The sequence below is a fragment of the Lissotriton helveticus genome, chromosome 1_1 (assembly GCF_964261635.1).
Source record: "Lissotriton helveticus chromosome 1_1, aLisHel1.1, whole genome shotgun sequence".
NCBI classification, from domain to species: domain Eukaryota; kingdom Metazoa; phylum Chordata; class Amphibia; order Caudata; family Salamandridae; genus Lissotriton; species Lissotriton helveticus.
Window position 1 is genome coordinate 463,023,180 of NC_136057.1, and position 26,786 is coordinate 463,049,965.

Genomic DNA, 26,786 nt, shown 5'->3' on the forward strand with positions numbered 1-26,786 from the left:
CTATAAGTCTCTAGTACATGGCACAACATGTACCCAGGACAAGAAAGTTAAATGCCACTAGTTGACTGCAGCATTCATCCACTACGGTGAAAGTGTAAAGCATGGGTTCAGGCCTACCAGTAGAGACTGACTGTAGCAGTGTAAAGACTGCAATTCAAAACCTCAGTTTAAAATATTAAAACACCTTGTTGCCCACAAAGCATAATGCATAGTATTTAAAAGCAGGGCATACAGAAATGTTATGTTAATATGTCTTTACAGTGATTAGCATCCAACCCCTTTTCACTATGGCAGGCCTAGCTGTCCTAAGTAGAAAACCAGAGTACAGAATAAAATGCTACTACTGCATCTCCGAAAAGAGACACGCTAGTAAAACAACTATTTTAGAAAAACAATTATTTTTAATAGTTATAAGCAAGTTATATTTTTAAATAGTATGACAAAAATAACATTTAGAAACTAGCATTTTCCCTGCTTGAAATTCCTGGAGGATAAATTTCTATCTGCTCTCCCTCTTCTGCCAGTTAGTAATGCTGGTAGTTAGGTGCAATATGCCTTCCCGAAGCAAATAATAGGCCGACTTGAACGGCAGAAATGCCTCCTCGGACCCGAACAGAATATGCAGGGTGGGGCATCCCTTTTGAAATTACAGTGTCAAATCGTGCTTGACAGGTCTGCTGGGTTTACATACAACACTGGGGGCACAATGGAAGGAAGGGGAACAGGGTGCCAAAACACTTATTGTGTAGCCACTGCCAGGTTGCTGAAAACCAAACTTTTGTTGTACCAGACTTCTGTCTTTGTGTTTATTGTGGGTACAATGACTACCCCAGACCAGATTCTAGTGTTCAATGTTGGAAGACATTAGTATACATTACTATAGTACACTCACTCCCCTCCTCCACACACACAGCCGTCAAATCTCAGTTTTTGATACTGAAGACTTTCGCCATTGTAAAAACATCCAAAGTGGGTAAGGTTGGCCCAAGAACTTTTGCGCCGTTGGTTAGGGCATGCCAAGAAGCCATTCCCACCCCCTAACTAATTGACTATCATTGGTACTTTATGCTTCTTGGTGCTTGCTGGAAATTAGAGTGGTCTTACCTCCAATTATTTGCCTTCTACACGCCTATTTTTGCTTAATTTGTTTTGACTGCCTTAGGATACTGTGCCACTGCTAACTAGTGCTAAAGCTCACCTTAACATGCCAAAATTGGCTTGCACCCAATTGGCATTTTTAGTTTCTATATAAGTCTCTAGTAAAGTGGTATACCGTATACACAGAACTGTTAAATTAAATGCTACTGGTGGGCCTACAGTACTTATTATGCCATCCACTTATGTCGTCTCTTAAAATATGTCCCAGGCCTGCCATTGCAACCTGCAGGCAGCTTTAAACTGCCAGTTCAACTTGGCACAATAATCCCCTTTCAAAGCCGAACACTCCCTTTTTATTACATATAAGTCACCAATAAGGTAGGGTGCCCTGGAACTAAAAAGTTGGACATGCACTTTTAAGTTTTACATGTCCTGGTAGTGAAAAACTCCCAAATTCATTTTTCTCTACTGTGAGGTCTACCTCTTCAGTAGGATAACGTTAGGTTACCTTATTACATCTAATAAGTTATAACCTTTAATTGGGAGCAGGTAGGAAGGTCAGGTTTGGTGTCTGATTAATTGCAATTTAAAATTCTCTTTAATAATAAAGGTGGATTTTAAGTCACAATTTTGAAAATGGCACTTTTAAAAATTAGCCATTTTCTTATCCAAACCATTTTGTGCCTGCAGCCTCTTCTTTGGCCATGTGACTGGATGTTGTTGGCTTTTGTATATTCCTCCCAGATGGCCACACAAATGAGGGATTAAGTGTGCCTGGATGGGACACCTCAAACAGGATTGGGGGACTGAGCTAGGTACGTTCCCACTTGTAATTTAATAGGCTGTGCCCTCACACAAAACTCCACACTAGCCTATTGTGCCTGCAGACAGACTGGGACCAGGGCATGGAGGCAGGAAATTCCATAAACTTCTACTGCAAAAGAGACACCAGGTACGAAAATAGACCTGCAGACCCACACTTCGGTTTAATTTCTGGACCTGCGGAAAGACTATCAGATGTCTGCTGCTGTGGCCTGCTCTGTACATCAGAAGACTGATTGGCTGCAGCTCGAAGCCTATTTTGAACACCCAGTGCTGGTGCCCTGCACTTCTCCTTGAACCCAGGACTATCAAAGTGGCTCAAAGGGCTTGTTGGCTGGCCTCCTGATCAGAGCCCCAGGGACAGTAAAGGCCCCAGCCATCTCAAACCCACACCTCAGGCCAGCCTGAGTAAGTCCTGGCCGTCAAAACGCTGCCCATCCAGCCTTGGACCGTTGGAAGTGTAGCTAAAGGCGCCCAAATCTCCATGCAGAAGGCGTATCTGGCCTCGTGGAGCCCTCATCTGCTACAGCCTTCAGCTTTATCCTGCTGGAGATCTCCAAATTCCAAAAAAAAGACTAAGTCTGAACAAAGGATTCTTTTCCAAGAATTTAGCCACTGGCTCCCCGATGACAACACCTCTTCTTCGGACACTGCCCACTGCCTTGCCCCACTGAACTGTACCTTTACACTGCCATTAACACCTGTATTCCCTCTGAATTATATATGGGAAGGGGAGGTAGTCGGGATGCCTGCTGGTCCTACTTGGGAGACAACAAATAATAAGGTATGTGAAATGGCTCCCTGACTAACATGTTATTGTGATGAAGGTTGTTTTGTATTTAACTAGCCATGCACTCTGGTTATACAGCAACATCACCACTTTAAATGGTGTGGTAATGGCGCCCGCATCTAAATTTATATGCTTGATTACAGCCATAGCTGACACTTTTGTTTAGTTTCACCAAACTCTGTTACTTGGGCTTAGTCGCCAAACTGTAAATTAAGGCATATATTGAGTATTCGTCCTCATAGCACTTATTTATATCTTAATGTTTAGATGTGTTATATGACTTCAATGTAACATGGTCGGGTAAGATGTTATCCAATATTGGAGGGACATACAATGCAAAACCTCTACCTACACTGCTGTACACTCTCAATATAAGAAGGTACAACAGTTTATGATGTGCTTTATTAATCAAGCCCAATTAGTAAACATTTGTGTGGCATGATTACTTAAGTTCTTCATGTCCTGGTGGTATCATTTCTGTACACTTTAACATAGCGGCATATATAAAAATTTATATAGTAGACAGAAAAGTGAGTAGAAATTACCCTAATTATTTGTGATGATAGAACAATCAGCGATAGCGAGATTGTGTGAAAAGTGTGCTTTATTTTAGCATTGTGTCATACTATGTGTCATACTATCCGATTTAATAGCTTTCACCCAGCACTTCTATTCCAAGGTCTCCATAAGAGTAAGAGTTAGCGGAAACAGGTGGGCACCAGGAATCCCCATGTGCCACATTTGCAGTGTGTGCTGAAGACACAGTTAGCATCGTTCATGCATAAACGGATGTAGTGTAAGTTGATAAACTACAAAATGTTAGTATTCTTTGCCCATTTACGTGCTTTTATGGTTCACCTGTCAAACTTATGCTATTTTTTTTCTTTTTGCCTCTTTCGCTCCCTCTTCTTTTCTTCCCATCAATCACCCCTAATTTTGCCAGCACTTTACGGCTGCCCGAGGCCACCACCGGTGGCCACTCAGGAGGGCAGCCCTCTAGTAACAGAGGGCTTCCCCCGCCCCCCCTCTCACCTTACTCCTCCCCTGGGCAGGAGGAGTTTCGTAGGGAGCAAGCGTGGGGGCAGTGATGTCACGTCCGGTGCAGCAGGCAGGGCGAGGGGTACTTAAGTCCCCCTCGCCATTTTACCTGCCTCTTTGCTGCACGGACGTGTCGTGGGGGCCTCGTGGACACACAATCTTGAGGCCTAGGTCTTGACTGCTGGTGAGTGCGGATCCAGTGTGGAACACTCCCCCCCACCCCCTCTGCTTGCTCCCTCCTCTATGGAGGTCGACGCTGGGCTGGGCGGCCTGCTTAGTTGCGGGCAGCTGAGGGTGGGACGTGTTCGCGGCCTGCTTAGGTGCAGACCGCTGAGGAGTGGTGAGTCCCGCAGGGACATGGCGATCTTCATGGGCCCCCCACCCCCTCCCCTGGCTAACGTCGTCGTTTGGGCCTGGGGCAGGATGTCTGACACCATCCATCGGGCTGGGACACCGCCCGGGCGGCAGTAAGGAGGGCACGCAGAAAGGGGTTAAGGGCGGGAACATAGAGCCGCCGGGCCTTCAGTGCTCCTCTTCCCTGCATCGCGGGCGGGGGTTGCGGTCCTTCCCAACACCCCTCCTCCTCCCGCCATTACCGCTGAGCTCCCCGCCGTTTCCAGGTACTCAAGGCACGGCGTAGGGGCCATCCCCGGTTACCCGGCTCGGGGTTCGGGCCCAGGCTCCTGTAGTCGGGGGGAGCCTAATGAAGTCCCGTTGTTCGTCGCGGGTAGCCTGGGGGGGCAGCGGGCCGCTACTCAACCCAGTTACCGTGGCGGCGTAGAGGGGGAGTTGCTCCGCCGCAACACCCCTCGGCCCATGACTCCCCCCCCACCCCCCGCTGTCTAGCTGTGAGGAGGGAGGTCATGGAGCCATGAGCAGGCGAGGAGGGCTCAACATGGCGGCCGGTCATGGGTGGTCCACGGATGCGGAGGGGCACACACCAGTCGCCCCTCCGAGTGCTACTGAGGACTAAGCGTGAGTTATCCGTCTCCCTGGCTCGCTGTGCCTGTTAATCCAGGCTGCGATATGGGGCGCACGAGTTGCACGCCATGTGGTTGTGAGCTTATCGTGGTGTGTGGCCTGCATGGTTCCTCTTATTAAAGGCACTAGGCCCCATTGGCTGCCACTCCTTTGCTCAAACTGGTCTCACTCAGTCCGCTTGCATCTGTGTTTGAACAAGGCCACGTGGTGAGCACGTTTGAAATGTACCACGTCCACTTTGATTACGAATGGCAAATACCAGGTTTATCGAGTCACCCGGGGGTTGGGCACGGAATCGGCGGCGGTTCATGGCGGTTCATGTGCAAGGGCCCGGCCCAGGGCGCCGCTTCCGCCCCCACCCTTTTTCAGCGCAGCACGAGGGGGAGTTCAGGAGGCCGCTCCGCATTCGAACACGTGTCTCTCTGACGCACCATGCCAGCGTAGGGCCCACCACAAGAATAAGAGAATTGATTACAGTATTATTGACCTGCCGGAGGCGCAGCGCGTCTGGCAGAGCTGCGTAGAGGTGCTATATGAGGAGCGCAGACTTATAAGGGGTATGTATGCGTGCACTCACCTCTACCATTTTCTGTGCAGGTCAAGGACGGTGGCTAGCCGCGTGCGAACAAAGAACTTCATTGCTTCACATGGTCCAGGTAATTTAGGGGGCAATGAGGGACATGGCGTAAGCCAACGGGCACGGGGTTGGGCAAGCTGGGAGAGTGCACATTTTAAGTAAGGGGGCAGATATGGGCCCAGCGACTGGGTTACCTGGCTGTACCGCTGAAGGCATCCCATCGGCCCCAGGCCTCCGTGCAGTACTCCTGTCTGTATTTCCTTTCCAGCCCGCCTCCGTGTTCGAACACGTGTCTCTTGTCTCTGTCTAGTGCACCTACGTCTACGCCCAGAACAACAGTTCGTTAAGGTAATACACAAGGGTGATGGGACGGGCGGAGTTCGGCCGGGCAGGCCTCGTCCCACGGCGAAGGGGCAAAAGGGGGGAAGAGTCCGGCTGAGACAAAGGGGGGTCCCGGGAAGCAGACCTCCACTGCCGCTGGTTCGTTGGCTCACAGTCCCATTTCTTTTGCAGGATCAAAGACCCGAAGCGACGGCATTAATAGCCAGGGATTCCCCCGCTTTTCTCACAGATGTCCCAAGTGGAGGATTCCCTGCCAGGAAACTCCCAAGATGCTCAGCTGGCGCCAGTTATGGATATGATAAGGGTTAAAGGCGTAGCGTGGGCCAGCGAGCTACTGAGCTACAGTAGCTCAAAGTCTCGCAAATGCGAGACCTATTGCATTGCCAATGCTTGTTAATATTGTATGGGTCCCCCAGAGCCCAGCAGAGAAGGAAAATACAGGACAACACGTAGCAGGTAATTGCCCAGCGCCTACCCAAGCGTCCCCCGTCAGGTCCACCGACAGGAAACAAAACAGGATGTGCTTTCTGTTGGCTATGTACTTACAGCCCCTGGCAGGAGGTGGGTGGAGCCTAAAAGCGTTTCCTGTTTTGTTTCCTGTCAAGTGGAATACCTCATTAGTGATGACTGGGTCGAGGAAGAGGGATGTAGAGGTAATGAAGGAGTACCCCTATTATAAAATCATTCCACCTAGTGTGGGTGAGGGGGGTGTCCTTTATTTAAGATATCCTTTTTCTGTTGATATTCAACATTACATATTCGAAATATAGACCAAGAGCAATATTAAGGGATCAATAGGAATACTAGGAGCAATGGTACTGGGTCCCGTTGGGAATAGAACCCATTTGTCTATGGACGATTCCCAGAAGCCAGATTTTTTCCGGATCAACAGTGGGCTACCAAAGGGATCTCTCTTCCCTTTCCCCCATCTTCAATAATCAGTGAGTTGATCATATGGCACCAGGTACACAGATCTGTGTCTGCAATGTCCCAGCAGAATGTTTTGTTACAGCTGAGAACTGGAGTCGAGGAGGGATTGAAGCAGGATGCAAAGGACTTGCTGTGTTGTCATCTACCATTAGGAGACCTTCCTTCAGGCAAGACCCCCGTTATTTTTTTTTATTAAAACACTACTTCGGGCACGAAGTTCACTAAATTAGCAAATTTTACATTAAAGGAAAACCACAAAGGTTCATGAAATTTTACAGTACAAGATGTTGCACATTTTTGCCAGCGGGAGACTTGTTCGAGCAGAAAATGTCTCGCTCAAGAGTTTCAACTTGTAACAGTGCCCTGCCAGTACCTTGCTTTATCCTTTACACAAGGTGTCCTCCTGTGTCAATTGTTCATTTGAGATATTAGCAAATCCAAAAATTGGCTAATTTTAGGTAACTTTCCAGCGTAAAATGATGCACTTACAGAGAGGTTCCCAGTTTCATGCATGAACCGGTTGAGTCTGTCCTTAAGATCAGATGGGAAATCATAGAAGTCTGAGGTAACCTTTATAATCTTAGGATTTTAGAAGAGTTACCAGGATCAATATATGTGCGGATGACTGAAGCCTGTCAGCTGGTAGGGAGGATGGTAGAGAGAGTATGGTGTTTGAGTGGTCCCTGTGGGTAACAACTTTGCCGACTCCTCCTCCTGACCTTTCTCCAGCAATGAATTTAAACTAGCATCAGTGGGCAAGCTCTCATAAGGCCCGTTTGCACAGATAATTGGTTTTATTCCCCAGCTCAAGGGAAGTAATTATATGAAATAATGAATGGACTAGGGAAAAACATGGAAACTTACATTTCTCCCATGTCCATATCGAAATGTCACAATCAAGATCTAAACTCTGGCAAAACTACTTTTAAGCAGTAAAAAAAATAACAAATAAAATCATATGAATTGCTGCCACCAGGCCGAAGAAATTAATTTAGCACAATGATAATAATTTAAGATCAATAGGACAGCTAAAAGAGGAAGTAGCCTGCAGGAGCCTTTTCAATCACAAACAGGTACATTTTAAACTATAGGAATAACTCACTTCAGTCTCATAACACAGTTTATCAGTACCTGGGCAGGCCTTCTGAGATTCTCCGGTTACCTTTGCAGGACATAGTTATTTTACACATATTCGTTGCCATTCTGGTGCCATGGCTTGGGACGAACCAGCCCAACAATAGGAGGGGAACATTGAAAATACAGAGGAAGGGTTATTTTACACAGAGCTTACAGTGTCTGAGCATGGTTTCGATGCAACAGGCCAAGAGTGAAACAAATAGGGTATTTTTACAGGGGAAATGGAATTTTAAACACTGAATGTTTTAATACACGTCCAGTCTCCTCTAAACCACGTAAAGACGTTGATAAAAGAGTAAAGCTTCCAAATGCTGCCCTTGCTTCAGTTACGCCCCGAATTTAGACCGCTGTGTCTTACTAGGCAACAGTGCAATAGAGATCCCTGTTCGCCCAATGATTGGAGACCTTTTCCTCGACTTGGTTCTTTTAAAGAGCGTAGTCTCCTGCCAAGCGGATCCACTTCACACAATTGCCATTTGCCTTTCATTACTTCCTGAACAATGGAAGATAGTGTGCATTGCTTCCTCCCATTGCGGTGCCGCGCAGGTGGTTCAGGAGTAAGAGGTCATGGCTTACTGACCCCTCCAAGTTCTTCCATGCCTCATTGGATGCTGGTTACCTCCTCTACCTATGGCGAGTTGTCTTTGGGGACAAAAAGGCTTTTGCTGTAGTGTCGCTCAAAAAGTCCTTTGAAAACAGACAGGAAAGAGCCTTGAACTGTGATTTGGTAAGTTTTTCTCCGCTGAGTACATAGTATATACTAAAGTTTTCATCTTCACGACCTCATGGGCTCTAGCACATGAGGCCCCCAGAAAGGTGACATCAGTCTCCAGCCAGGGAAGGCGAAGCCAGGAATGTTACTCTTTTACATTTCATGGCAAATTCACCCAAGAACTAGTACACCCGTCATGTCCTCTGTATTGTGATCTACTTTATCTGAATAAGGACACCTTCATTTAGTATCTCTAAAATCTTATCTTCTCCCCAGGTCTCTTTCACTTTACTGTTCGGTAAAGAGGGGCGTCAGAAAAATGTTACCAAGTGGCGTGCAACAAATACAGATGAGCGCCAAGCCCAAAATCAATCTTCCTATTAGATCTAGGGCGGGCGTGCTCTGCTCCAGCCTGGACCAACACAGGTTAAACGGTCACCCCACCTGCCCTGTCCTGGTGAGCACACAGGACCATTCTATGGCACGTGATGCACGAAACAGGTGGGATCTGAGGAGAAGGCAAGTACCCTTTCTCTTTTTACTTAATATCGTGACTTGGGGTCAATACAGTTCAAGGGTGTACTTTATCACAACTTTAACAAATACATGATTAGTGTTTTGGCGGGTTGTGAACACAATTCACAGACAAGTTTGATCTCGAGATAAAGTTGAACTTGCACATACATTCAGCAAAACTAACAACTGGCAGAGGTGGTAAGAAGCCCAGATTAAGATAATTTCTATGCATCTCGAATCAGGATCCATTACATTTACAGGCTTCCTGATCTGTTACAGCTACCATTCCACCTCCTCTTTGTTCTTCTTTTACTCTATGAAAACTCTTAAGGAAATAGAGAGTAAGTGAGCGACTCTGTAAAGGCCCTCAGTAGCATTTTTTTTCACTCATACTACCCCCCCCCCCTCCCCCACAGTTTTCTGGTAAATAATCACCCCGTGTATACTTTTACACGTTAGGATGGCCAGCCTGCCATTGGCACGTTAGCAATCAGGCATGGGTGCATTTTTGGAAAGGATAGTCGAACATAACTTCAGTATTTAAACTGTGAAATAGGCTTAATTCGGTCAGATTTGTAAAATTGTGAAAAAATAGGGTTTTATTCTGTGGAGCCTGGTGACATTTTGATTACATGATGGGGGTGAGCCATTACAAAGTGCGAAGACCACTGCCCCAGGAGAAGACTCTGATGTCTCACTACTGTATATTCAGCTCATACATATGGAACCTCGACTAACACAATATTTGATGGATGATGGCATAGTACATACAAGCTTATTTTATTGCTGATTTTCAAGCATAAAATGAAAATACTTAAACTACATATTATGAGGGTTCTCAGGAACTGGGAAGCACAGACCCAAGGATTGCGGTGCTTAACCAATGTGTTAGAAGTACTATCTGACCTGTTCAGCACTTAGCTTTAATGTTAAAGTGCATGAAAGAATTTAGGATGTTAGTTTTCTGGAGTGTGAACCCTGGTCAAGCAACAACCATAATCCTGGTCAGGTTAAGCCACAAGCAAACCCAATATTAACCTGTGCTCAACCTCCTGGTAGCTTGGCACAGAGCAGTCAGGCTTAATTTAGAGGCAATGTGTAAAGGATTTGGAGCCCACAACAGGATTAGAAAGATAGAGCTTAATGTAATAAATAAAACTAGACAGAACAACAAAAATCCAATTACTAGAACTAAAGCTATTGAAATGTAAAGTATTTAAAGAAAAAAGTGGTAAGAGGCATAAAGCGCCAGCAGTGTCTGGTCGTGCCGAACCGAAAAAAGTCAGAAATTCAGGCTATTGTGATGGAGCATGGGCTGGCTACAGGGACCAAGTTAGGCTTGCTGAACAAAAGTACTTCAATCCTGATTTGCGGACCGTTGTGTGGATCCTCGTCAAAGATGCGTCATGCAGCTGAGGCAATCAGTCGATTCCAAGATGCTCCGGTGCAAGATGCCATAGTGGGCATATAGTAAACATTGAATGTATATGATAAACTATTTGTGAAATGGTGCTTTGAAGTTAATCCCACACTACTACCAAAGGAATGAGTTCACATTGGACCAAAGACCCAGTATGCCATTAAAACAGAAAATAATACGACAGCACTCCATACACAATGTTCAAGAGACAAATTAGGTACAAACAGTAAGGACTTGTATTAGACAAAAGGGTTTTGTTGATTGTAGAAAAAAAAGTTGTTTGAGTATCTTAATATATTCTTGTTCTATAAATCAATTTTCTACAGTTTTTTATACATTGCTGACAGCCGACACATGTTTCATCACACAGTCACTTTTTCAAGGCTTAGATGTTTTAAACTTCTTGGTTGTTAGATCTGGGGGTCTCTAGTTGGCAGAGGTAGGTACCACTGTCCAAATAGGGACCCTTGCTTCTAGTCAGAGCAAGGAGATAACGCTCTGAGATAACCCCTGCTCACCCTCTAGGTAGCTTGGCACGAGCAGTCTAGGCTAACCAGAGGCAATCCGTCAAGTATTTGTACCAACACTCACAGTAACACAGTGAAAACACCACAAACTTACTCCACAACAGTTTTAGAAAAATAAAGGTATTTAATCTAAACTACACAAGACCAAAACGACAAAAATCCAACATACACAGTTCAAGAATATGGTTTCAAAAGAGTTCTTAAGGTTGCGTTAAAATTCTTTAGGTTGCGATAGAATTCTCTACGTTGCGACAGAATTCTCTACAGATGCGTGAAAAGTTCAGTTGCAACACGTTTACTCACAGTACCTTTTAGTTGCAACAAAGTTCCAAAAGCAGAAGCTGGTGCGGTGGAAAACAAGCGATGCGTTGCTCCTGAGACCCTGGGGAGGCGATGCGACAGCCCCGCTGCAGCAGCGGGCGTGTTGCGACGAATCCGGTCTGTATGGGGAGGAAGGCCACTTGTATGGATTCCGGTGCGTAGGTTCCGTAGGAAGTCTGTTCTCGCAGAGGCACGATGTGACGATCTCGTAGGGGCTGCGACGATCTCCGGGGCGACGATGCGCGGTCCAGCGGTGATCCCCTCTCTCGCAGCTCCTCGATGCGATGGTTCTGCGACGATGCTCGCAGCGACGTGATGCGGTCCGCAAGCAAGCGGTGCGGCGATCTCACCCAGCGACGATAGGCTCTGCGACGACACTCGCAGCGATGTTCGATTTTCCCGCACCGGTCTGGTGCGTCCCGCAAACGAAGGATGCGACGTCTCTGCGACGATCTCGACCTCCGTAGCGGCGGGAAACTTCTCGCACTGTCGGGGATGCGCTCCGCAAGCGAGCGATGCAACACTTTTCAGTTTCAAAAAGTCTCTCAAGCTTAGTTTAAAGCTTCCCAGCACAGGTACAACTTCCAGAGGCCCCACAACTGGATCAAGCACTCTAGGAAGGACAAAACTCTCTCAGCAGAGTTCAGGGAAGCTGGGGGTGAAGTCATTTTGTTCCGGGGACTTCAAAAACAGGGAGCCAGCTCTTCTCAGGCCCTTGGAGATTCCTTCAAGCAAGGGGACACAGCACAAAGCAAAGTCCTTCCCCTCTTCTTGGCAGCAAAGCAACAGGTCAGTCCAGCAGAGCAACAGCAGGACAGTCTTCCTTCTTCAGTTCAGCTTTCTCCTTGGCAGAGGTTCCTTCTTGATTCCAGGATGATCTAATTTTCGGTTGTCAGGGGTCCTGTACTTATACCCCTAAAGTCTTTGTTCTCCTGGTGCATGTGGGCCCTGAGCCCGGTCTAAACCAGTTCTGGGTGGATCCTGAGCACTTTGTTTTGCTGGCTGCATCTTTCCTTTCAGAGTGAGGGGCAGGGTCCTCAGCCGCCCAGCAGGGGGGTGGAGCCAGCATTGTGGAAGGCAGGCACAGCCCTCTTCAGGCCCAGGTGCTAACTCCTCCCACCACTCCAGTTGCAATTGCAGTCATTCAGCCTAGTGCTGACTCATCCAGCCTCCTGGGGAATCCCCCAGCCCCTGTCACTCTCAAACCAGACAGTCAATACACAAACAGGCCCAGGCACACAGAAGGGTCAGACAAGAGAACAGCAACTTTCTAAAAGTGCTGTTCTCAAACACAGGATTTAAAAACAACCTTTCCCAAAAGATGTGTTATTAAATTCTGAGTTCAGGGATACTAGCTACCTATGTCCTATCTTGTTCCTATGGGAAGAAATGCTGTTAACCACTGTAGCCAGCATCCCCCATGTTAACCTATGGAGCAAGATATCCTTACAGTAGTGAAAAACGAAAATGGCTGCCATTCACTACCAGAGCATGTCACCTGCACTAGTACATGCTCTACCTTTTACATACACTGCACCCTGCCCAGGGGGGTACCTTGGGCCTTCCATAGGGGTGACTGATGTGCACGAAAAGGGAAGGGTTAGGCCTGGTCAGTGGGGACACTGACCAGGAGGACATGGCAGTTCTAAACTGCACACAGGCACTGCAGTGTCAGGCCTGAGACATCATTTTAGGACTACTCCTGTGGGTGGCACAATCAGTGCTGCAGGCCCACTAGTAGCATTTGTCATCACCAGCACTGGCACACCCAGTGCACTTTACTAGGGACTTCATGGTGATACGAATATGCCAAACATGTATATTCAATCAGAATAACAATTTACACAGGGAGCACTTGCACTCTGGCACTGATCAGCAGTGACAAAGTGTCCAAAGCATCTAAACCAGCAAAAACGAAATCTAGCACAGCATCAAAAATACAGGAGTTTAGAGGCAAAAAGGTAGGGGAAACCACGCCAAAGATGCCAGGTCTAACATTGGTGCTGGGAGAGATTTGCCAAACAAATTTAGTTCCTTAACAAAGTGGCACTTCCAATGGCGGCCTTGTGCTGCTCAAAAAGTCATTGGATGTGAACAACCAAATAGTGGTGGACGTGTAAAGTTTAAAAGTACAAGTCCAACATTTTAAATACATTCCACCCTGCCCTCTGGGTTGTCCAGGGCCTTCACTGCGGAGGACTTATATGTTATAAAAAGTAAGTTGGGCCTGGCAAAAGCTGCATTTTGCATGATCGACATGGGTGTTTAAAATTGCGCACAAATACTCTGCAGTGGCAGTCCTGTGACATGTTAAGGGTCACTTAAGTGGTTGGAGATATCAGTGCTGAAAACCCACTAGTAGCATTTAATTTACAGGCACCGGGGACAGGCAGTGCCACCTTTTCGGGGACTTGTATGTAAATTAAATATGCCAAATGACAATAAGCCAATATTACCATGTTTACAGGAGAGACCACAAGAACGTTAGCAGAGGTTAGCAGTGGTAAAATGTCCCAATACCAGCAAAAACGAGATCAGAAAAAGCGGTGGAGGAAGGAAAAAGGTTGGGGGGAAGACCACCCAAATGTCTTAAGATAGGCTTCTAAATGAGGGAGAAAATGTACTATATTCTCCTACTAAAATGAAAAATTAAACAGGCTTTCCAACCAAGTTACTTAGTGAAGCATAATTTAATTCTAATAGGATAAAAAGTGAGAATATTGTCTTTAAAAAGACATCTATTAAAATGTAATATTTTGTCATTTTTAAATTCAAAAAGATATTGTGTATCGTGCATAGGCATACATTTTGTGTTAATGAACATGCATGAAGTCTATCTGTGTCTATCTAAGTATGTATCTAATATTTCTATAGGGCGAACTTAGCAAAAGGTTAGTGTAGCACTGTACAGGGTCAAAGACAAGCATGTAGTCGAAGAGTGTTAGGAGAGGTAGTGGTTTGTGGACTTATAATCCACTGTGAACTAGGGTTACTATGACGGATAATATTGAATTAGACTCGAACACATTTTAAAGGAAACTCCAAACATATATACACTACCTTTTTAACAACGCTGAGCTTATCCGGTGCATGATCAAAAAGGGTGTCAAAAGCATCACGTTCTAGAAGAAAAAAAAGGAAAAAAGCATGTCAATTCTGCCCTTGGCACTGAAGCACTTCAGTTTGGAAAAAGGTCTTTTTACTTAAGTCATTTTTTCTGGTCTCGGTTTTGTGAGTTGGAATGACAATATCCCAGCATTGAAAGATAGATTGCCTATAGTCCATTTATCACAGAATTAACAAAATTATCTGCAACACATTCATTGGTGATGTCGTGCCTATGAACCGATTGTCATTGAGGAGAAATAAGGTTCAATCTGGATGTTGCCTGTCAGTAAATGCAGAATAAATACCAAATAATTGTAGAGTAACAAAAATGGTAAGTTTGTAACTAAAGAGGACAGCATTAGAGGACAGACCATTAGAGTTAGAAACCACATCCAATACTGTAGGAAAGACTATTGGCAGCCAGCTTTGTGCAACCCTACTCCATCGCTGCGGACCATCAAATATATTTTAAGAAATGTAATGGTAGTAAATGTACAGCAGTCCCCACAGCATACATGAAAGTGGAAAACCATGAAAACAAAAAACATTTTAAGAGAAAACTAGAAAAAGATCATGTCGACACTGGGAGAGTGGGAGATCAAGCAATTTGCAAATTCGAATAGCCACCTGGAAATATATAATATCAGAAATATATGCTTATCACATTTGTCAAAAATAAAATAAACACAGCGGAATTTGGCGCCGGTTTGGGAACAGGTCCGGGCGGATCTCAAGATGTGGTCCCGTATGCCACTGACGATCTATGGCAGGTCGTCCATTTTTAAAATGGTGGCTCTCCCCCGGCTACTATATCAGCTGCAAAACCACCCATACCCCGTCCCGCTCAAATGGTTCCGACAGATAAATTCTGCACTAGGGCAGTTTCTCTGGGAGGGGGCGCTGTACGTGTGGTGCACCGCACTTGTTTCCTATCTACATATTGCGATGGGCTGGCGACCTCCGACATTCTCTCCTACTATCAGGCTTCCCACCTCCTAGTCTTGATCAAGTGGTGGTATGGAGATAGGGGGGGCCCGTCGTAGGTTCTGGAGCGGTACCTCATGGGGTCTCACACGTTGCACACTCTCATGCACGGCGTCGTTACGGAGTGCGCTACCACCGGCCACACAGGTGGTGTTTCAGGCCTGGAGGCAGGCTCTGTGCCGTATGGGATGGTGGAACACCCTGACGGGTGAGACCCCTCTGTGGCGCAATGGGCGGCTGCCTGGGCTTGCGATGCTACAGGGCTTTCGGGGATGGGATAGTATTGGTATCTCGACCTTGGGAGACGTTTTATCAAGTACGATGCTTAAATCATTTCAAGAACTTAGTGAGGAGTTTGGTTGCCCCGCTCTCAGTTTTTCAAATACCTGCAGTTTCGCCATGCACTTGCCTCCAGTTTGGAAGGCCTCGAGTCCCTACCCGAGTTTAGCACTCTGGAATCAAAGGTGTTTATGGGGGATCTGGAGACGAAGAAGATATCACGCATATAACAGTGCCTGGTCACGCATTGCTCCACCACACTGCAGAAGCTCCGGGAGACCTGGGAGGAGGATGTCGGTGAGTTGGAGGAGGAGGATTGGAGTGAGGCGCTGGCATCCCCCAGGGGTGCAGCCATAGCGATGCGCCTACGCCTCATTCAAGTACTTTCATAGAGTTTACTTCACTAGGGCCCGCCTCTGGCGGGAGGGAATGATCGCATCTCCGGATTGCCTTCGGTGTGGCGGGGAGGAGGGGCGTTTCTACACATGGTGTGGGGTTGTGGTCCCCTGGCTCGGTGCTGGGAGGGGGTGTTGGACTGCTTATCTGAGGTCTTGGGGTGGCGGCTCCCCCGTATGCCGCAGTTAGTCTTACTACATGTGATGGAGGGGGTGGGCGGCAACGTCTACAAGAGGCATTTGCTGCTCCTGGGCCTTACATTGGCGAAAAGAGACGTGGCCAGAGCATGGAAGGATCCGCGTTCCCCCTCTGTGGTGGCATGGAAGAGAGGGCTAGATTTTTGTATGGGGCTGGAGCAGCCGATTTTTGTAGCCCGAGGTTGCCCAAGAAAGCATTATAGAATTTGGAAACGCTGGGCTGAGTTCAGGGGCCTGTGGCTTGAGCTGCCGGTGGAACAGGAAGATCCTCCGAAGGTGTGATACAGGAACCATGATAGCGAATGTGCATGGGCAGTCAATTAGGTGTGCTATGTGTGGGAGACTGGTGGCAGATCCGGTGCGACTCGGTCGGGGGGGGTGGTTCAGGGGAGGGGGGAGTTGGGGGGAGGGTCTCGGCAGGGGGGAAGGGGGATTTGTCTAATAAGGTTTTTGTTCCTATCTTTGGTCAGGGAAAAAGACAAAATTATTGCTTTTCAATTGATGTTGTGTATTTGTCCTGCAGACGCCTCTGGTGTGCAGAGCTCTGCGGACTGTGTGCAATCTTTCAATAAAATCTGTTTTAAAAAAAAATAAAAAAAATAAACACACCACCCCCAAGACCTAACAGACAGACTAAAGGAAACTTCAAACATAAGCAAAGGCAGTAAACTCCTTAATAATGTATGAAACCAAGACACCAAGTACACTTTGTATTAATATCTAATTGTACTGCAATACGAATTCAACCTATCAAAGAATTCAAAAACTATTCCAATTTGATTGCCACATTTGCTAACCATAAAATACTATCAGCCTAAGTAATGTACACTCTGAGGAACTCTCTGACGTGATAAAGTAAAACGTATAATGCTCCCAATACATATCCAAGCTGTGCCCCAGACTCAGACACGCAAGTTCATTTTTGCATTTATGCAGAGAAGATTCATGGCCGACCTATTCCCTTCTCCCACTATGCTCTATCATTATCCTTCCTTCATACATCAATTTAATATCATGGAAATCATGTTTAGACACATATTCCACTGGTTATGTTTGCTGTCAGCATACAACTGCTAAGCAATCACGTCAGTCCATCCTCATCTCCCATTTGATCGCGAGGCCTGTTACAGCCAAGAACTGGATTGATACACTTACTTTTAGATAACTGATGGGTTTTTGGATTTGGTCAAGAAAGAACAATGTATCTGTAAACTGCAGAATCATGAACAGCCAACATTTTCACCATATGAACTCTACAAATCTGCACAAGGTCACAACTTTCTTTTGTGATGCCTGTGAATAAAGAAATCCCTTAGATTGGAGAACTTTAGGGAGGAATTAGTGCAACACTTAAGCTGCTGAATGGGTTTTTGGGTCATTTCGCCCATTGGATATACTGAATATCTACTTGAGCAGCAGAAAGAAATTGTGCCCTCTTGTGCTGCGCATGGTGCCGTTCTCGCTGATTTTATAGCGGGGAGAAACACCCGGCACTAAAAATCAGCACCAACGGCGCGGCGTAATGCACTCCACCGCAGAGTTTTTGGGTCACTATGCAGAGTTCAGAGTAGCAGAACTCTGCCCAGGCCTAGCGGTCACATGCTCAGCCCAGCAAAGTTCAGCTCAGGCCGCGTGGAGCCTGAACATTTAGCACATGTCTAGCTTCTGGCTGCCTAACCTGAAAATGAAGAGTGTTTGTCAGGATGACTTTTGCTCAGCTTGACAGACACTGCTCTTGTGGGGCAAAAGGTGAGGCGGTGTGGCCCCCTCAGCCCCAATGGACCTGCCGCGGCTGATGCCATGTGGTGCTGGCAAATTATATGCTTTGAGCAGATTCTTCCACTTGCAATTTCACTGCTGTCTTGTCATTAGGCCACCATTGGCTCTTGGTCTAAAAATTCACAATTTGAATTCCTCAGGGCTACCTGAAATGGTAAGTTATATGTGTTTAATATAAAATGTACTCCCCGTTCATGATAGTATACAGAATCTGTAGATGAGTTGTATGATATGTATATAAGCAGAGTCGGCTAAGTGCTGTTTTTTGTCCAGATATGGGTGTGAGCCAGCAGCACCATATTTCTGCCATGCCTTGGCACATGTGCCCAAGCAGGTGGAAACATTGCATCTAAAGGATGCATTTACAACTCCCCTTTGAAATCACAGGATATAGTGTAATGGACTAGATGGGAAAATTAGACAAAGCAGGAAGCAAATAGATTAAGGGGGTACACTCAAACAAAACAATGCCTGAGGGAGCAGACCTAGAGCCCTCTTTGCAAATTTTATGTTACAATCTGTTTTACCCCATGGACCACTGAGGATATGTTGGCCATTTATTACAGGATTTTGGGGGCAGACCCAGAACTGAGCATTTCACCCCTATTTTTTGCATGGAGTGCAGTCGGCTTTTTGGACTCAAGTGGGCGGAGGCAAACATAACCTGCCTTGAAATGTCAGTCAGTCAAAGATCTTTATTCACTACATTTCTATAGCATAAAAGCACAAAACATACAAAATACATCACATGGCTCCTCACAGAAAAAAAAAATCCATTAAATTCAACCCATCAGCTTACACATTGAAATAACTCACAATGTTATAATTTTATGAATATATCTATACATATATTAATTTTTTTAAAGACAACTTACAAAACAGGCCCACATATCGTAAAGTCAGAGCAAATTATAAAATACCTGAAACGGGTCGCTCTTGAATTATTGCACATTTCCTATTTTTTAAATCTGCCTTAAAAAGAAGGCCAATACACAGCATATCAAAGGAGAGCGTAACTGTTGCAGAAACAAGGCAGGTCTGCACTATCTAAATTTAAAAACCTTAAAAAGGGGTAACAAAAAATTTCTTCTGGGCATATCACAGAAGGTGCAAAAGAACAAGATGTGCAAATGAGTCTGGGGATACACGCCATCAAAGGGACAGGCACCCAGGCCCACTAAAGTCTAACAATGAGTTGGATAACCCATGATAAGAGGTAAAAAGTTAACAAAATTTGGTTAAAACAAATCGATGTTGTACATTCTGGACCAGGGAAAAATAAAATTGAAGGCCCTCTTGTGTATGCACCAGATTATAAATCTTGAATTGTCAAAAAAGCAGGTCTCGGTGGACTGCCTACATAAAGCTGACCTTTGCAGTAAGTCACTGACGGCAGGTTGCTCCTTTACCCACTTCCCCACATGCTCAAGGGTGCTGCCAATTCCATCACTGCACAATGCTTCAAGATCTGAAAAACGCATGGGGCGATCATCAAATTGTGGGCCAATCTAGGATTCACAAAGTAGTGGGCCTGCTACCTATCTGAAACTGGTATATCTGTTATTAAACGGATATTAAGGGCAGACCACAACTATGAAACTACAGTGGCATGCCATAACTAAAAAGATGGAGAACCCATGGTTTGCAGCCACAAGGCAATGGTATGTGTGTCGCTATTCTGAAACCGGAAGACCGGTTATTCTGAAACATGGGGAAATGCCAGCATTCTAAAACGAAGTTATAAATGTGGTCCTGAAGAGGAACTCTGGTTCGCTGTAACAAATGCTCAGGTATATTGTACAAGCCTTCTGCACCCCTGTCTGCTCTCCACAAAACAAATGTAACAACGTGCCTTTTGTTATGAAAAATAATCTGCTGCCCAAGAACAAGCACTACCAAAGCCAATAAGTCTGGCTTCTATGTTGAGCCCCGGTTTAACTTAAAAAAAGCCTGCTGCACGGAGAAACAAAATCAACAAGATGATTGTTTACTGCATATAATGCATTTCTGCGATAAATTTAAGGTGTTATCCTTCAGTGTACTTTTTGAAATGTAAAAGCGTCTTTTTATGAGGTGCAAAGCAAGCATTTCATAAGATGTAGAATGATGCACCAAACAGCCAGCAGCATGGGGCGTGGCCGAGCTAGCCAAGATGGCGGACGTCTCTTCGTGAGGCTCTGGCTGCCGGCCGGCGCCCTTGGCTACCAGTGTCATTATATGGGTCCATAAGTGTACAAAACCCAGCGACTGACTCCGGAAAGGGTGAGGCATGCCCCGATGTGCCTAGATCCCAGCGGGATGGTGTGAGGGAGCCGGGAGCTCTCTGTCGGCAGAGCCCACGATCGGCCCTCTCAAGATGGCGGATACGCAAAGAACTGTCGCGCAAACCTAATGGCGGCCCTGGAGCAGCGGCACCCGCGCTGAGGCTGGGTAGCCTGAATTGGAAGGAAGCTGCCTGATTAGGTCGGCTGTGCCCGGGGAGAGCGGCGCGACGGTGCGGAGGAGTCCCCCTCCCCCCATCCTGATTGGCCGAGAAGCAGGAAGGCCCTGTGAGCGGTGACGAGCCGGCGGGATCGGGCCCCGGTGTGTCTTCGAGCTACGCGCCCACCTGAGGTGCGGGACGGACCGGGGGGCCCAGTGGAGAACCCGACAAGTGCCTGACGCCAAGACGAGACACGAGACCGCCAAGCCCCAGGTGAGAAGACGGTGCCTCAGCCCGGGAACCTAGGGACAGAGCACACGCGGAGGGCCGCGAGGAGAAGGGCGCGCTGCGCTGAGATTGCGAAGTGGCAGCCGCACAGAGCCCCTGGGAGACCCATTGCAGAGCGAGCTAACCGGACCACCTGGTACACCGCGCTGCGGGGGACAGAGCGAACGGTGCACAACACGTCCCAAGTCCGGCAGAAGCCGAGAGAGTGACCTAGACCTGGAAACAAGGGCACAGCAGGCCGCGGAATGGTGAGACTCACCCGCGGTGCCTGGGCAGAAAGGAACGGTGCCGGCGGGGAGCGGGATCCTACTGCAATACCTCTGGGGCCCCGACGACTGCACCAGTGGTGGTGGCCCAAGTGCCCGAGGCCCCCAAGAAAACACAAAAGCGTCGCACCTGCTAAGCGCGCCTCAGGACTGGCCGTAGGACACTACTAGAGGCCCGGGAGGCGGCTGGGGAATCTGAGTGGCCGCACGTAGATACTGTGGGTCGCCCTTCGGGACATTCCTCGAGGCAACAAACAACCACCTTCACTCACACCGCACGTTCTCTGAGAGGCGGTGCACGACACCCACTGCGACGCCATCCGCAACCACCGCGGAAGGAGGCCCCACGTCTTTGAAACCGGACGCCCTACCAACCCACGGTGACTACGGGCCTGGGAGCCGGATCCCGAGACGGTCGTGACAGTACAAAGGATCCCCCGGACGACATTATCGGAGCGGACTGCCATTGCTCGCTGGTGGGCGCAAGGTGCACCGAACAATCCATCCCGCCAACATGGGTCGACCACAGAAGACGCCGTCACAGACTTCATCCGTAACCAGATCCCGCAATGAACCCACTGGAGACAACGACCCTATGTCCAGGAAACTGGACCAGATCCTAGCAGCCATAGAACACTCCCGAGTGACGATGGAGAACAAGTTCGACACCCTGGCCTCAGACTTTAACATCTTGTGCGACGACCATAGGAAGCTCACAGACAGAGTGAACCAGGGCACAGCCACACTACAAACTATGGAACCTCAGGTCCAACAACACCATCAAGCCCTCAGAGACCTACAGGCCAGTGTCAAGACACTAGAGCACAAAACTGAAGACTTGGAAGGGCGCTCCCGGAGGAGCAACATTCGCGTCATGAATCTGCCGGAAGGGGTGGAGGGAACCGACCCGATCAAGTACATCACAGACTGGATCGCAACTTTCACGCCTTCCAAGGATCTAACCCCCTACTTTTCCATTGAACAGGCGCACCGGGTCTGCGTGAGAAGGCCCAGGCCAGGCCTCCCGCCCCGACCGTTACTACTGAAGCTACTTCACTTCCGGGATCGGGACACCGTCCTCCGCGCCGCCAGGGCGCACGGTCGCCTGCAGGTGGAAGACAAGCAGGTGATGCTGTTTCCGGACTACTCCCAAGCAGTGCAGCGGCAAAGAGCTACTTTTCAGGCTGTTAAACGCACCTTGCGTCAACGGAACGTGCAGTATGCTCTTCTGTTCCCGGCCCGCCTCCGGGTCGTCCACGGCGGGAACACGCATTTCTTCACGGACCCAAAAGAGGCGGACTCATGGATAGAACATCATCTGCAGCACCGGGACAATGCCTCGTCCACGCAACACAGCCGGACGACGCGCAGAACCGGACAGCCTCGGAAAATCACCCTGACACAACTGGAGATACGACCCGGCCCTTCCGGAACGGGCTTCCCAGATCTAACGCAAATTATTGCTGAGCGCCGGAAAGCCCTTCGAGCGGTGGCTGCCTTAGACTCCGAGAACAGAGGATCCGACCTGGAGAAAGGCCCCCATCTGTTCAGCTCATTAGACGAGGGCAGCGACGCACCTGTGTCCCGGGAGGGCTTGGTGACACCCCCCATGGTAACCCCCCAGACAGCTGACACTTTGATCTGACGAACTACTAAAAGATTGGGTCACCCGACGTGGTCGATGGAGGTCGTGGGCCAGGCTGTGCTTCACTATGGAACTATCCCGCTCATTGGAACCCGCAGCCTGGCGATTGTTGGCCTGCTCTACTGAGTACACGACGATCGCAGGCGCCACAGCCCAGCCATACACATGGACAAGGACAGAGACGGCACGAGTGGACATCTCTCAGCAGTGATCATTGGCCACAGAGCTGCACCGGCGACGGCCGGAGAGATACCCATCCGCGACCCTGTGATAACGAACTAAAGTTTATTGTTCTATGCAATCCAGTTTGGACGCACTGCCTCCGGCAGTGGGTCCCCGATGTTGGGATCATATCACAGAGTTATGGTTTTCTATAACCCCCTCTTTCAACCTACTTTTTCCACTTTACCCTAGACGGGCGGGGAGAGAACGGAGTGCGCAACGTGGACCTCTTGGATGGAGGTGGGCAGGATGGGCTGGGCAGGAGGGGGACGGGTGCGGGGGAGAGACATACAGCAAGGGAGGCACACAGACCACACGGGTGACACATGGCCTATAAAGCATCGAATACCGATTTCAAGTTCCTCAACCTGAACGTCAGGGGCATGCACACGGCCAGGAAGCAGTATTCGGTGTATGCCTACATCAAGCGACAACAGGCCCAGGTGGCCGTCCTACAGGAGACACACCTGACGACACAGGAAGTGGATCGATTACACAAGAAATGGCGGGGAGTGATATGCGCCACAGGGTACTCCGCCTTTGCCAGGGGTATGCTTATATGGGTTAGGCCGGGGGTCCCCTTTAAGGAACATACCAGACTCATTGATAGGGAGGGTCGATACGCTATCCTGACTGGTCTGCTAGAGGACCAGCCGATACTAATAGGATGTGTGTACGCCCCCAATACAGACCAAGATCACTACTGGACTACCCTCACAGGTGTACTGGCCCGACACTTAGGGATCCCATGGCTCTTAGGGGGGGGGACTACAATACTGTTTTAGATTTGCAATTAGACAGGTCACATCCCCCACCAGTACACTTACCGGCACACAAACAGACGGAGCGTCTGCGCCGCTGGTTGGATCACTGGTCTCTGGTAGACGCATGGAGGACACTACACCCAACAGATAGACTATATTCCTTCCATTCCATCCCGCACAACCTGCGAGTCAGACTGGATAGGTTCTTATGCTCCACAGACCTGCTACCCAAGTTGCAGCACACAGATTATCTGGGGCGAGTCATATCAGATCACGACGCCCACGTAGTGGTCCTCCGATGGAGGCCGCCCCACCCCCCAGTCCCAACATGCAAACTACACCAGGAGTGCCTTACAGATCAAGCTTTCCGTCAAACTCACGGGGATTATATCAGGGAACACTACCTGCGTAACGCTGGCACAGCCTCCTCCAGGACGATAGAGTGGGACGCATAAAAAGTTAGTGCCATGGGCCATTGCATCCAACAGGTGGTGGGGGTGCGGCGCACATTAGAACAGGCGCTGGGTGAAGCGGAGAAGGCGCTAGCGGAACTCTCTCGCGGCGGGGACCAGGGAACAGCCACACTAGCGCAACTCTCAGCAGCGAAGCTCGCGCATGCAGAAGCCATGGGAGACCTGCGCAAGTATAATTTCCGCGCTTACGCTGCTAGGGTGCACAGAGAGGGTAAAAGAACGGGCGCGCTCCTCGCCTGGTTGATCAAACAGGACATGATGCCCCCCCGTGACAGAACTTTTGGACGTAAGCAGACAGATTAAGCAGTCCCAACTTGACATCCTGCACATATTCCGTGACTACTATGCTGAGGTGTATCGTGCCGGCGGCGCTCCGTGATCTTACTCAATTTTTAAGCCCGTCGCACATGCCCGCAATCTCTCAGGCGGACAAAAAGGACCTAGACGTAAAATTACACCCTCCGGCATCAAACATGCCATAAGCTCACTAGCGAGGAAAAAAGCACCAGGTATGGATGGGTTCCCCCTGGAATACTATAGGACCTTCCTGACTGAAAAGACACCCCATTTGGCGCTCATATTTGAAGAGGCCCAGAATCGTTTCGTGAGTCGCTAATCGTGACCTTCCCAAAGCCACACAGGGACCGATCACACTGTTAAATGTGGACTGTAAAATTCTGGGGAAGATACTGGCCGACCGCTATAGTCAAATCCTCCCGACCTTGGTACATCCCGACCAGTGCAGTTTTGTGCCCAGGGGCAACACCTCCCACAATCTGCACAGGCTGTTTCACATACAAGACACTGTCGCGGACCGGTTTCCGCGAGCGGCCTGCCTGATCTTTGACTTATAGAAGGCGTTCGATACCCTGACCTGGCCCCACCTCTTTGCCGTCCTGCGGGCAATACAGATAGGCCCCACACTGATGGCGTACACCCAGCTCCTTTACAGAGGACTCACCTCCAGGGTGCGGATCGGGGAAACTTGTCTCGACCCCATTCCCGGTGGAGAGGGGAACCAGACAGGGATGTCCCCTCTCCCCCCTCCTGTTTATGCTGGCAGTGGAGCCCCTGGCCATCGGGTTGCGGAGGGAGGGGATTGGGGCATTCCGATAGCGGACGGGCTTCACTGCGTCTCCCTCTACGCGGACGACTTGCTTGTATATGTCCGGGATGCGACGGGAGATCTCATCTCACCTCACTCTGGCACACATTGCAGGACTTTGGAGCCCTGTCAGGCCTCAACGTTAATTGGGGAAAGTCGACAATCTACCCACTTGGCCCGGATCTGGCACCCCATGACATGCAGCTAGGCACACAGACCCTGAAATGGAGCGAGGTGGCCCCCAGATACCTGGGAGTGCGCCTATACCGCTCACCTGATGACCTGTATGAGGGAAATCATCATAGAGTTTTGGCTGGCCTCCGCTCTGCGGTCGGTTTTTGGAAGACGCTCCCATTGGCACCTATAGGACGGATAGCCGTAGCCAAAATGATAATGGTGCTATTGTATCATTTTACAAATCTACCGGTGATTCCACCCCGATCCTTTTTTTGCGAATTGGACACACTTCTCACGACACTGATCTGGGGGGATGGGCGACGTAGAATAGCCTTGTGCACTCTACAGCGCCCCACAACGGAGGGGGGCCTGGGCGCCCCGTCCTTCGAATCATATTTCCTGGCCGCGCAACTCCAATGGCTGTCTCACTGGAAGGCGGGGAGACACATGGGCGAGACAGTCACTGATGGAGGGGGACTGCCACTGCCCGCTATCAGGCGGCTACTAATGCCAGGCTCCAAACCGGACAGCACGCACCCGATACAGGTCACTGTAGCCCGTAAGTGCATGATGCGGGTCCACTGGCTGTCAAAGGGGCAGCGGTTATATTCCCCTCTGCTCCCCTTGGTGGGCTTTCCTCGGAAAGAGGGGTATTACACCGAGTGAGACCTACGGGCATGGACTGACAGAGGGTTGATGGAAATGGAAGCCCTGTTCCACGAAGGGCAACTGAAAACGTATGACCAGCTAATCGAGTGGTACGACCTCCCACGGGGACAATTCCTGACACACAGGCAACTGATAGCCAGTGTTCGAACATTCTGGGACCTGGGAAGTGGTGAACCCCCTACACATCCAGTACTGCATACGGTACTGCGGATGGGAACGGGCCGACACCTAGTGACATGGCACTAAAAGGCCATACGGGAGCTGACTAAAGTTCCCTTGGACCGACTACGCCAAACCTGGGAGGATGACATAGGCCGGGTCTTTCATGATAAGGAGTGGGCACAAGCGCTAGAATACCCTAAAAATGTCTCCCGCAACTCCCGCTTTAAGAATATACAGTACAATATCCTACACCGCGCTTATCTTACACCTGAGAAACTGCAGAAATTCTACCCGGACACGGAATTCCAATGCCCTCGGTGCCAAACGCCAAACGCGAATTTCAAACACATGTTTTGGGACTGTCTATCCCTGCATCCGTATTGAACTAAGGTGCATCACACCTTACAGACCTTGGTCTACCTCCAACATGCTGACACATGGGAGGCATGCGCCATGGGGATCTACAGGAAAAAGAAGTCTGAGAAAATACAATGGCGTTTCGCATCCCTGGTCCTCCTCCTCGCCAAAAGAAACATAGCCATGCATTGGAGGTCCCCTAAGGGGCCACCGGAGAGGGCCTGGATCGGAGCGGTAACCAAGTGGGGGGCAGCAGAAGAAGAGACCCTGAGAGAGGAGGAG

General features: G+C 48.7%; 1 protein-coding gene across 3 annotated transcripts in view; it reads right to left on the minus strand.

Annotated features, from left to right (window-relative positions):
- Window positions 1–26,786, minus strand: part of PARVB (parvin beta) — a 604,437-nt gene that overhangs the window by 54,043 nt on the left and 523,608 nt on the right. For all 3 annotated transcript variants that reach the window (XM_078673859.1, XM_078673861.1, XM_078673860.1), the window contains exon 9: window positions 14,272–14,333. In XM_078673859.1, coding sequence (XP_078529985.1) covers window positions 14,272–14,333 — 62 coding nt within the window. The remainder of the gene's footprint in view (window positions 1–14,271; window positions 14,334–26,786) is intronic.